Genomic DNA, 12,801 nt, shown 5'->3' on the forward strand with positions numbered 1-12,801 from the left:
TGTGTGTGTGTGTGTGTGTGTGTGTGTGTGTGTGTGTGTGTGTGTGTCTCTCTCTCTTGTGGAATGTCATTGATTCCATTGCAGCCTGCTAATATATCTCCCCCCACCCCAGCTATGAAATAGATACTTCCTGAGATCACAAGTGTGGAAGTGGATCTATCAGGTGGCTTCTGATTCTACAGAGAAGAATAAACACCTTGAAAGAATCAGAAAGGGACTGTCCCAGGGGCACATGTACCCTTTCTTCCAATGTGAGAAAGGCTGAGAGTTTCACTGGTTTCTCTCTGGGAGACATGACCTCATCACTAAGGCTTGAGAACTACAGCTCCCAAAGTGCCATGCAGAAAGCTCTACCTGCCTGTCAGGAGGAGAAGTTCTGTGCTTAATGGTTGGTGGAGGAACATACTCAGCAAGTTAAGGGGCACTAAGAAATAAAGCTACGTGGGGAGAAGTTCCTGGGGGATTGTCAGGTTATTAGGGGATTGATGCTCTGGCACAGCATTGCAGTGTGTTTTGATTGTGAAGATGACGGCTGCAGGGTAACCAGTTACAGTATTTGGGGGGGGGGGGGCGGGGAGGAAGTCTAGCTAGATTCCATCCATCTTTTGGATGGTTGGCTAATCCTGCCCTGGTGGACTTTTGAAAACTGGTCTTGCACCTATATATATTGCCTGGTTTTGCCTGTACACTGCCTGCCTTAGGCTATCTCTTCACGGCAGAGTTAACTAGAGTTATCTACACTCACCACAAACACTCACTGTGGGTTAATTAACTCCTCGTCAGTTAGCCTATCTGGAGTGAGAGCGGTCACACTGCGATATAACTATCGAGCAACACAGAGTGATTGTATTAGCAGCACAGGGTGAATGTATTAGCTGTTGATGAGTTGTGCTAACTTGAGCTGCAGCTTTTACTCCCAAGGGGCCAACCAACTCTATTTAAAAGCACCATCACATTTGAGTTAAAGTTTGTGTGTGTGGTCAGGACTCAAGTTGGGGGCAACGCTCGATTTATAACTGCAGTTAACTCTGCATTGAAGACAAGTCCTCAGAGTCGCCATGTTTTGGATAGGTCGAGGATTAAGAGAGAAGATGGTTTTGTGATTAAGACACTGGACTGGGTCTCCAGAAATCTGTGGTCAGTTCCTGGGTCTGCCATAGACTTCTTGTGTAACACTGGGAAAATCCCTTGCTCTTTCTGTGTCTCACTTCACCTGCTGTAAAATGCTAGTACTTCCTTTCTCCCACTGTCTTCTCTGTTTAGACTGTAATCTCTGTGGGCCCTGACTCTCTCCTACTTTGTGTATGTACAATGCCTAGCACAATGGGGCCCATCCAAGGCCCACTGAAGTCAGTTGGAGTTGGGATGATGGGTTAGACCTTCTGTTGTTTGAGAGGCCTGGCATGAGCATAGGACTGTGAGCCAGGAACCTCCTGCATTCTGTGCCAGGTTCTGCAAATGCCTACCTCTGTCCGATCGGGCATGCCACTTAATCCTTTGCCTCAGTTTCCCTATTAGTGAAATAGGGATAGTATTATTTACCAACTTTTATAGGGGAGGGGATGGTGAGGCTGAATTAATGTTTTCTAAAGTGCAGTATAAATGCTAAGTGCTATTATTATAGCTTCTGCTTGTTTGCTCGTTGGTGCATGAAAGGGAGGGTCAGAAGGAGTGGGAAATGGGTAAGAGGGGACAATGTGTGTTATGATTTCTTATGTAACCTTCTAACCTTCGCTTCTATTTCTCTTTTCTCTTCCAGGTGGAGCGGGAAATAGCCATCCTGAAGTTGATAGAACACCCCCACGTTTTAAAGCTGCATGACGTTTATGAAAATAAAAAATATTTGTAGGTATTATTGACTTTTGCCAGGGAGTCAGAAGGGAAATGGAAGGGAAGGAGTTTGGGGGGAGAAATGTTTGGAGACAGCATAACAGTGCAAAGAGACTAGAATAGGATGTGAGGTCACTCTAAACTTTGCAGCCCATGTGGCCTGCTATCAGCACTTGATTGAGGAGGGAATGGTTTTCATTTACTTGGTTTCCTCATTCCCCCTTTTCTTCTGTTTTCCCCCCTTTCCAATCTTAAAAAAAAATTAAATTACAAACAAGCCTTTTTCTGTAATATTTAGCTGATATAGAGGGGCAAAATCCAGGTTTGTAGACTCCAAATTAGACCCGCCTCAAAACTGTTATAATCTGGTGGATAAAATCCTCCAGGTTCTAAATATTTTAAATTAAACCCTCACCAAGAAATTTAATCTGAAAAATGTCCAAACAATAATAGCTATTGTTTTGTAGGGCCTACTTGTCTACACCCATCAGTGATATTGGTCCACAGACCGAATTATTTTGGCTTGACAAGGTACCAGATAGTTTGAAATTGTTGTCAAACAAACAAGACACATTAATCTTGGCTCAAGTTAAGAAAAAAAAATCAATGTTTTCCAAATGGAAAAGGGCAAATCCAGAAGGGAGTTAAATGTGATTTCCAGGTTTTTAACAGGGTATTGCAAGCAAGGGGAGAGTGTTTAAAACTATTTTTGAAAATCACGTTCCAGCAGTGACCCCCCCTTAATGTCACAGCAGTATAAGGGTGTAATCACTGAACCAAGGAATGTGTGTTGAATGGATGTAATAATCCCATATCGACCATACGACCAAGCTTGTTACTGGAGCAATGAATTCCTATTCCAAGAAGTGAGGCCTCGGCGTTCAAGGGTTAGTTTAATAGACCTGGCAGTAATTTCTTTTGGATTCCGAATCCTCCTCTGGGACAGAGCCTGCCCAGGGTGGTGAACAATGGCCACCAGATGGCTTGTCACAGGTGCTGGGTGGAGCTGGTTCCCATGTATCTTCAGCTACATGCTGTGGGCCAGATCCTCTTCTGGTATAAGGGGGCATGATTCCATTGAAGTCCATTGCACCAGCTGAGGATGTAGCCCCAAGTGTCCTGGCAAACCAGCCTTCTTTGCAAGGGTGGGGCAGTAAAGGGAGTGTGGGATGACAGACAGGAATAGAATTTCTATAGCCAATGCATTCTGATTTAATTGAGGAAAAAGAGCTACTGGTGATAAGCAGGGACCTAATCTTGCTCCTGTTGAAGTCAATGGGAAGACTCTTAGTTTATTTCAGTGAGGGCTGGGATCAGACCTCAGGCTTCCTATTGGCTGAGTGAAAAAGAGTCTTTCATGTGTGAACCCTTTATTTCTTATATCTACAACCTGTGCATTGACGGGCTGCGTGCGTTTGGGTGATTGATACAATGTACAAACGCCTGGAAAACGAAAGCCAAGCTGAACAGTTCAGGGTGGAGTTGGGGTTAAAAGATCATTATTTTTGTGGCATTAACAGTCGTGCATCTCTTTTCTCTTAGTTACAGATGCCTTCAACAAATGATCTCTGCACATGTGTGCAGATAACTGCTGAAGTAGGTTGCATTGTTACCCCCTCCTGGACAGTGGGATTCTTTTACGGCATGGAGGATGGTGCTGTTTAATGGTTAGAGCATGGAATTCATGCTCTACTGCAAATAGTGTCCCTATGGGTGCTCTACTGTAGTGTGCTTGCGTCCCTGCACTGCTGATCCGAGAACTTCCGTAGCTGTGTCCGTTAAGCCAGCACATCTGCTGTCTCTCCTCATGCCCTGCCATGAGGCTAGCCAGTGAGTGCAGGCTAACCCTCCTCAGTTCCTTCTCAACTGCCCCTGGCTAGAGACGGAGCTATTCGCAGTCCGTTACAACCATTACTCTCGCTTTACATTTCTGTAGCCAGTTAGTCTCCTAGTACATAGTTGTAGTTGTAGTTTTCTGCTTCTTTCTTATTTTTCTCCCAGAAAAAATATTTTTAAAAAAGAGACTTTATTTTTTGCCACTTTTTCTCATTGGGGACCCTTCCCCCAAAAGGGTATGCCCAGCTCATTGGGCTTCAAGAAGTGCATCTCCTGCAGAGATGTGATCCATGTCACTGACAAGCACTCCCAGTGCATTTGCTGCCTCAGGGAAGGCCACATTCCACAAAAGTGTGGTCTCTGCCAGCAACTCAGGCCCTGGTCTCGTAAGAACAGGGAGCTGAGACAGAAGATCATCTTCATGAAGGCAGCCCTCCGACCCTTTCCGGACCTGCACCAAGAGCCACCTGGCAGACATGAGTCTTCCCCACAGCCCTCAACATCCAAAGGCTGTGGATTGAAGAAACCAGCCACTGAGCCCTCTCAGAAGTCCCCACGGTGAGCCCCGAGCTAGCCATAAATGATCTCCGGCGTGCTCGGTATCCTCGATACCACTGGCACCAAGACAATCCCAGCCCAGTACCCAAGGCTTACGAAGATCTACACCGGCAGGTGCCAGTGATGCACCCACGGATCCGATGGGCACAGGTATCGAGTCAGTGGCACCAAGGGACAAGGACAGGAGTAAGCACTCCTCTAAGATGATGTTACTGGAATGCAATACTCCATTGATACCATCATCAACGCCCCATGCAGCACCAGAGAGATCGGTGTGAGCTAGATCTCCGTCCTTCCCGGTACCACCAGTGGCACTGAAGGATCTCCGTGTAGCCGACATACCGGAGTCTCCTCTTCTCAGTACCAAGACCTCTGCCCTGAGCCTTCATCTGGCACAGGAGTCTTCCCCGCTGCCCTGCCCTGCCATGCTCCGCTGCTCTTGCAGACTCGGACAACAAACCAGAGGAGGCAGTATTGCAGTACTCCTCCAAGGCTCCCTATGGTTTCCAATACCAGCAGAGTCCCTAAGCATATCCTCAGATGGCCCCAACACCACCATCTTGGTACGGTCAACCATGGGCACCACCGCTGGACTCTATGCCACCACCACTCCAGTGGCCATACTGGGACCCTTGGGCTGCATATTGCCTCCATGCCTCTCGAGCTTCTAGCCCCACTCGAGAACTCCCGAGACGCACCCCTTCAGCTGCAGCATCCAGAGTTTCTGTACCTGCAGAAGAAATCGTGGTGAAACCAGAGGGCAGCACTGAGGAAGAGGTAACCATATCCTCCTCCTCCTCCCCAGATGAGGCCTTTATGCCTCCACCGCCTTCTCTGGCTGATGATTTTTGCTTCTTCCAGGACCCAGTGAAGAGAGTGGCAGACACTCTTCAGATACCACTAAAAGAAGTCAAGGGCATCCACCACAAACTCCTTGATATACTCCATTCATCCTTGTCCTCAAAAATTGCGCTCACTATTAATGAGGCTCTCCTGGACCCCACAAAAACCATATGGCACACCCCAGGATCAGTGGCATCTACCTGCAAGCAGGTGGACAAAAAATATTATATCCCACCAAGGGAGACAGAATTCCTCTTCTCCACCCTCCACCCAATTCCATCATGGGGGATTGTAACAGTGTTGGGACTCACCACCCAGCCCCCACGCTGGTCGCCCTCAGGAATTAGCTCAGTCCAGCGGAGCACTCCCTCCTGGTGGTGTCCCATCTGTCGTCTTGCCCTCGGTTGGCGTGTGGACCCGCGTTGCTCCCAACTTGCGGCGTCCTCTTCGAGCTACTGCCCTCCGGCAGTGCCCCTTAGTCCATCCTCGCCCCCTTCCGGGGGTGGGGGGTCAATCAGTTGTCTCTCTGTGCCCTGGCCAATGTGGGCAACTGCACCCCCAAAGTCACACCCCTCTTGGCAGGGGGTTGGTGCAGCTCAAGACGGCCACTCCCGTCGGCCAGGTGTAAGGCAAGGGGGAAGGGGGGGACCCAGGCCCGCCCACTACTCTGGGTCCCAACCCAGGGACCCTCTAGTGGCAGCCATCCTGCCCTCCTTCTCTCCCTCCGTCTGTCCACATCCCTGGGCCGCTTCCCCTTCATCCCCTCACACCGGCTAGGCCCTTCCCCTCAAGGCCTGCAGCCTGGCAGACACCAAGCTGGAGTTCCCTTCTGCTCCCCTGAGCCTGCCCAGCGCTGTCCCAGGTGCTAGTCTCCCACCTTTGGAGACAGACCTTCCCCTGTCGAAGGCCTGGGACAGACTGCCTCTCCTCTCCCTGAGCAGCCTTTTTATAGGGCTGAGCCTGGCCCTGATTGGCTGTCTCCAATCTGGGCCCCGATTGGCTCCCAATAAGCCCTTGTCTAATTGGCTGCCTGTCTGTGCAGGCGCACTGGCCTGCTGCAGCCCACTCTCTCAGGGAGTGGGGCAGCCGCCCCACTACAGGGATGCTATTAACTCTCATGGCCATCAACATCAGATGAGGTCTACTCCCTACAATAGAGACTGGAAGCGTTTGGATCTTTTTGGCCTTGGCTACGCTACAGTTTTGAATTGCCAATTACCAAGCCCTATCAGTGAAATACGACTACAGAAACTATTAAAAACTGAACAATTTTATTGAACAGCTGCCTGAGTCACACCACGACCAATTTAAAGCCATTATTCAAGAGGGACAGTTAGTGACCAAAATAGTGCTACAATCTGCTGTCAATGCAGCCAACACAGCAGCCAGGTCCATCTCCACAGCGGTGGCTATATCTGTCAGGTTGCCCGAAAGAGGTGCAGTTGATGTTGAAGACCTTCCCTTTGAAGTCACTAAGCTCTTCACGGAGAAGATGGATGCCTCTCTTCACACACTAAAGGATTCTAGGGCCACTCTCTGCTCACTGGGCATCTACATGCCAGCACAAAAGAGAAAATATAGTCCGCAGCCTCACCACAAACCACGCACCTCCCAATACCTGACTCAGTGCTACTACGAGCCACAGAGGAAGAAAACTAAGTTTCCGAGGCATAAACCATCTGGCCCACAATCTTCTACATCCTAGCCATCCACTTCCAAGCACCAATTTTGATGTGTTGGTCAAAGCGTCAATAGACCACTCCTACAGCTGACCACCGCTATCCGCTGATTTGGCTACCATCTGGCAACATTCTGCAGCACCTGGGAACATATAACATCAGACCGATGGGGCTTACAGATCTATCCATTTTACCTCCCTACTCCCTCTACAACACCTTTCCCTGTCCCTCACGAGATCCTTCTCACGAGAGTTTACTGTCACAAGAGATAATTGAGGAGACAACCTAGGAGCCATAGACCCAGTTGCTCAACATCTATGAGGCAAAGGGTTCTACTCTCGCTATTTCCTAATACCCAAGAGGAAGGGAGATTGGAGAGCTATACGAGACCTTAGAGCACTCAACAAGTTTGTCAAGTCTCAAAAATTCAAAATGATCACTCTGCAACGATCATTCCAGCATTGGAACAGGGAGACTGGTTTTCAGCCCTCGACCTTCAGGATGCCTACTTCCATATCTCAATCTCACAGATGATTTCTCAGATTTATCTAGGACAAGACCACTACCAGTACAGAGTACTCCCTTTTGGGCTAAAATCCATCCTGATGTATTCTCCGAGGTTCTCTCAGCAGTGGCCACACACTTGCGCTCCCAAAGGATCATGTTTTACCCCATCTGGAGGATTGCCTCTTCAGAGCCCAGCCTCTCCATGAGGCTCACTGAATCACCAAATCTGCAATAGATTTGTTCCCAGAACTGGGCCTACAGATCAACACCCAGAAAACAACCCTCATTCCAGTGCAACATCTGGAATTCAAAGGCGCCGACCTCCACCCATTACAGGCCAGAGCTCTCTTACCTCAACACAGATTCCCCTCCTTGGCCATACTCATTGAGACCGTTCAAAACCACTCGCAAATATCAGCCAGACACTGCCTCCAACTCTTGGGGCATATGGCAGCAGACACAGTGGTAATACCACATGCAAGGCTTCACATGCCATGCCTCCAGATGTGGTTCATCTCAGTTTACAGACCAGAATCACACTAGACAAACCCCGTCACTACCCACAAGGATCAAAAACTCCTTAGACTGGTGGAAGGACTCAGCCAATGTTTTCAAAGGGATCCTCTTCTCGCAACCTCCTCCCCCTCCAATCGTTGCTTCTCACCACTGATGCATTGCTCATAGGATGGGACGCGCATCTAAACAGCCTCATGATACAAGGCAGGTGGTCATCCATGGAGATATTCTTTCACATCAACCTCCTCGAGCTCAGGGCAGTCAGAAATGCCTGCGCTCATTTCCTTCCGCTGATCAAAGGATTACACAGGTGAGTGCTAACAGGCAACATAGCATGTATGTACACCTCTACCCCAATATAATGCTGTCCTTGGGAGCCAAAAAATCTTACCGCGTTATAGGTGAAACTGCGTTATATTGAACTTGCTTTGATCCGCCGGAGTGCGCCGCCCCACCGCCCCGGAGCGCTGCTTTACCACGTTATATCCGAATTCATGTTATATCGGGTCGCATTATATCGGGGTAGAGGTGTACTACATAAATCGACCAGGGAGATCCAAGTTGCCCTCCCTCTGTGCGGAAATGATGAGACTATGGAACTGGTGTATCTCTCACGACATTGGACTGTCCGCAGCTTACCTCCCGGGCACACAAAACCCCATAGTGGACAGGCTCAGTGACAAATTCCCACATGACCATGAGTGGGAGACAAACCCAGCAATACTTCACGACCTGTTCAGGTGGTGGGGGACACCGATCACAGACTTGTTTGCCACTGAACTGAACAGGAAATGTTCACACTACTACTACGGAGCAGGGGTAGGACAACATTCCCTGGGCGATGCTTTCCACCTTCCCTGGGATAGGGGCATCCTCTATGCCTTTCCTCCCTTTCCCCTACTGTCAAAAGTCCTATTGGAAATAAAAAGAGAAGGAGCACACGTCATACTGATCACTCCCACTTGGCTGAGACAGACCTGGTACCCTTACCTGTCACAGGTCGCGATATGCCCACCGATCTCTCTCCAATCCACTCTGTATCTCCTCTTGAAGTACAGAGGACGCACCCTACATCCAAACCTCGGGATTCTTTGCCTCAAGGCGTGCCTGTTTCATGGTTCCAACACCTAGAGAACTCCTACTCGAGGGATGTACAAGAGATATAACTACACAGTAGAAAGTCCTCAACACGCTGAACTTACCTGCAAAAATGGCCCAGGTTCCAGATTTGGTGTACTTCCCAACAAATCTCCCCAACATGCATGGCTTTTCCACAGATCTTAGGCTATGTACTGACCCTAAAAAGATCGTGACTATCTCTCAACTCTCTGAATCCACCTGGTGGCCACAGCAGCCTTCCACCAGCCAGTAGAGGGATACTCAGTGCTGTCATACCCAACCACTAAAAGATTCCTCCAGGGTATAGTAAATCTTTTCCCACAACCCTGACACCCTAACCCCATGTGGGACCTAAACCTTGCATTGAAAGGACTGACTAGGCCTTCGAACCCATGGCCACCTGTTCGCTTACATATCTCTCTATGAAAACGGCCTTCCTGATAGCAATCACCTCGGCTAGGAGAATAGGAAAATAGCCGCTCTGATGGCACATCCCCTCTACATGGTATTCTTTTAGGACAAGGTTACACTCAGGCCACATCCAAAATTCATCCCTAAGGTAACCTCCCTGTTTCACATGAACCAATTGATTCACCTTCCAACCTTCTACCCAAGCCCAACCGAGACAACAGGGAGGCTATATTACACACACCAGATGTCAGGAGAGCCCTGGCCTTCTACCTGGACAGGATGAAGGTTTTCAGGAAGTCCCCTAGGCTTTTCCTCCCCTTGCAGAAAGATCCAAGGGCTCAGCAATATCAGCCCAGAGACTCTCCAAGTGGGTCTCGAACTGCATTGGACAGTGTTACCAAGTTCACAATATGACCCCTCCAGATACTATTCATACACACTCCACAAGGTCGATCTCCTCATCCCTCGCCGCCTTCAAGAATGTCCCTATCTCAGAAATCTGTAGAGCGGTGACATGGGCGTCAGTCCACACCTTCGCAGAACATTATGCCATCACTGGGGATTCCTCCTCTGATACAGATGACTGCACTGTGGAGCTGAAGATGGTAACTGACCCAACTCCAAAGTCCCAGCCCTCCAGTGGTGGGTACTGCTCGGGAGCCACCTACAGTGGAGCACCCATAGGGACACTACTCGAAGAAGAAGACGTTGCTCACCTTGTGCAGTAACAATGGCTCTTCGACATGTGTCCCTATGGGTGCATCACAATCCACCCTCCTCCTCTCTACTTTTGAGCTCTTGCCAATGACTGTGGTAGAGAAGGAACTGAGGGGGTTAGCCCACACGCGGTGGCTGGCCTCGTGATGGGGCATGAGGAGAGACAGCACATGTGTGGGCTTAACAGACACAGGTAGCAAAGTTCTCTGATCAGCAATGCAGGGACACAAGCACACCTACAGTGGAGCACTCATAGCGACACATATCTTGAAGAATCATTGTGACTGCACCAGGCAAGTAACTTTGCCAAAATTTTCAAAAATAACTTTTGGTGCCCAATTTAAGACACATTAAAAGGGCATGATTTTCAGAAACTGTGAACACTTGGCCTCTAAAAACCAGGCCCGTTTAAGGCGTCTCAATTTAGACACCCAAAAATGGAAGCACCCCAAATCTCTAAACCAAGTTTGAACATCTTGGCCGTGAATCCTGGATTCTAATCCTGACTTTGCGACTGACTCACTGTGCTTCAATTCCCCAGTCTCTAAAATGGGACTAATAATGCCTGCTTCAGAGATGTGTTGAGTCCTTCCAGCGAAACACACTCACTGTGGAAATGCAAGGGATTATTCATTATTATTAATCTTATTAGTCATATAATTGTAAAGAAATGGTATAATGCGGGTTCTGTGCCAGATCTGACTATTCAGAATTAGAACTGGGCATGGCCTTGGGTTGAATTGAGCAGAGGGAGAGAGTGTCCGTGGTGGGTACAAGTGTGTGTGGGGAGGGTGCGTGTATGCACTTATTATAGGTGGGAACAGGGGTGCCGATGTGACTTGCACTTTATTTGCACAAATAATAAAGCACTGTGACCCCCACCATCAGCAACAAATTGCTCTCTGGTTGCCGCAGCGCCTTTCCATCAAACCTGACATCTTGACAGCGGTGGCGGTGGCACGGTTTCTTAGGCAGCTTATGAATTATGGTTGATATTTCAGATGCCAGAGACTAATCGCAGCGCGGCGCCGGGGAGTATTTCCTCGATAAATGTTAATTTCACAAATCATGTTTGACTTTTGGTTTATGATTTAATTTGTGACAAGGGGCTTTGGTTGAGTAGATTCCTAATGCAGCTATGAATCAAATCCTTTTTCCACAGTTTGTTTAGTGCTGAAAATGAGTTTAAAAAGAATAATAAAAATTCGGCAGCATAGCTGTGTTAGCGTAGCAGTCATATCTACTCTGGTTCGGTTTTTTTAATTGGGATATTTAGAGAGACAAAGCTGGTTATAAGGCTTAAGGCTTTCAGTTCCTTTCCAGCACAATGATTTGTCTTATTTAACCGTATGACTGCAGAATATCGTGCCAGGTACCTAGGGCAAAATCACAGCTCCACTGTGTCTCGCTGTGTACAGCGCCCTCTATAAAAACACTACAGTAGTGGGCACTGTTGCCAGTTGTTTTTAGTAGTATTGATTCTTATTTGTTTTACAGGAGCATCAAAAGCCCTCAGCAGAGATCAGGGTATATTGTGCTAGATGCTGTACAAACACATAATTAGAGACAGTCCCTGCCCTGAACAGCTTATAATCTAAATAGACAAAACAGATAAAGGGTGGGAGCAAGGGAAGATTATTATCCCCATTTTTCAGATGGGGAATTGAGGCACAGTGGCCTTGTCTAGACTCGATCCAGTGTTGTTTAATATAGTTATTAACTATCTAGAATGGAGGATGAACAATGAGGTAGCAACAATTGGAGATGGCTCAGTTATTTAGGCTAGTTGAGTCCATTTTGAGTCCAGAAAAGACTGAGGAACTTCAGAGAGACCTAAGCAAGCTGGGTGAATGGGCAACACCATGGCAAATGAAGTTCAATGTTGATAAGTGCTAAGTAATGCTCATTGGAGGGAAATGCTTGAACTACTCACACACCTTGTCGTGTTCTAAATTAACTGTATCAACTCAGAAAAGGGACCTGGGCATCACTGTGGAGTGCTCGGTGCGGATATCTGCTCGTTGTGCAGCTATTGTGGAAAAAAGCAAACAAGATGTTAGGATGCATAAGGAATGGGATGGAGAATAACACAGATAATATGCCTTACTATAAACTGATAGTGCAGCCTTATCTGAAGTACCTTGCATAGTACTCATGCAGTTTCTCTTCTCCCTCTCTCATAATCCAAGAAAAAGGGGACATACGATGAAATTGAAAGGGAGCAAATTCAAAACTGATCAAAGGAAATACTGTTTCACTCATTATGTAATTAGACTATGGAGCTCATTCCCACATAATGTCTTTGAGGCCAAGAATTTAGTAAGATTCAAAGAGGGATTGGACACTTAAACAGAGAAATGTAATAACCTGAAGTATACCACTTTGTGCAAACAAAGAGTTTTGAAAGGGATAAAAATAAAATCATGATTCAGGGTGTAAGTTATTTTGTAACTATGAGAAATCAGGATGAGATCCGCATAGACAGCAGATTATCCCATATCTACCTGCTTTGGGATTCTTCTACCTTCCTCTGACGCCTCTGGTGCTGACCACTGGACTAGATGGATCACAAGTCTGATCCACTCTGGCAGTTCCTGTTTTCTTATGACTAGGATAAAGCGTATCTTTTAAATGCGTAACATTAAAAAAAAACCTTTAGTCCTATTCAAGACCAGAGAAATTAAGTGATTTGCCCAAGGTCACATAGGAAGTCTGTAGCAAAGCTGGGAACTAAACCCAGCTCTCCTGAGTCCCAACTGAGTTTCCCCTCTGCCTCGGGAAGGAG

At 47.6% G+C, this 12,801-nt stretch overlaps 1 protein-coding gene across 1 annotated transcript in view; it reads left to right on the top strand.

Moving 5' to 3' along the window:
- BRSK2 (BR serine/threonine kinase 2) overlaps positions 1-12,801 on the top strand; it is a 453,700-nt gene that overhangs the window by 311,543 nt on the left and 129,356 nt on the right. Inside the window, exon 3 of the mRNA XM_026653919.1 lies at positions 1,760-1,845. Within this exon, the coding sequence (XP_026509704.1) occupies positions 1,760-1,845 (86 nt within the window). The remainder of the gene's footprint in view (positions 1-1,759; positions 1,846-12,801) is intronic.

The sequence above is a fragment of the Terrapene carolina genome, unplaced genomic scaffold (genome assembly GCF_002925995.2).
Source record: "Terrapene carolina triunguis isolate 2854851 unplaced genomic scaffold, T_m_triunguis-2.0 Scaffold171, whole genome shotgun sequence".
Taxonomy (NCBI): Eukaryota; Metazoa; Chordata; order Testudines; family Emydidae; genus Terrapene; species Terrapene triunguis.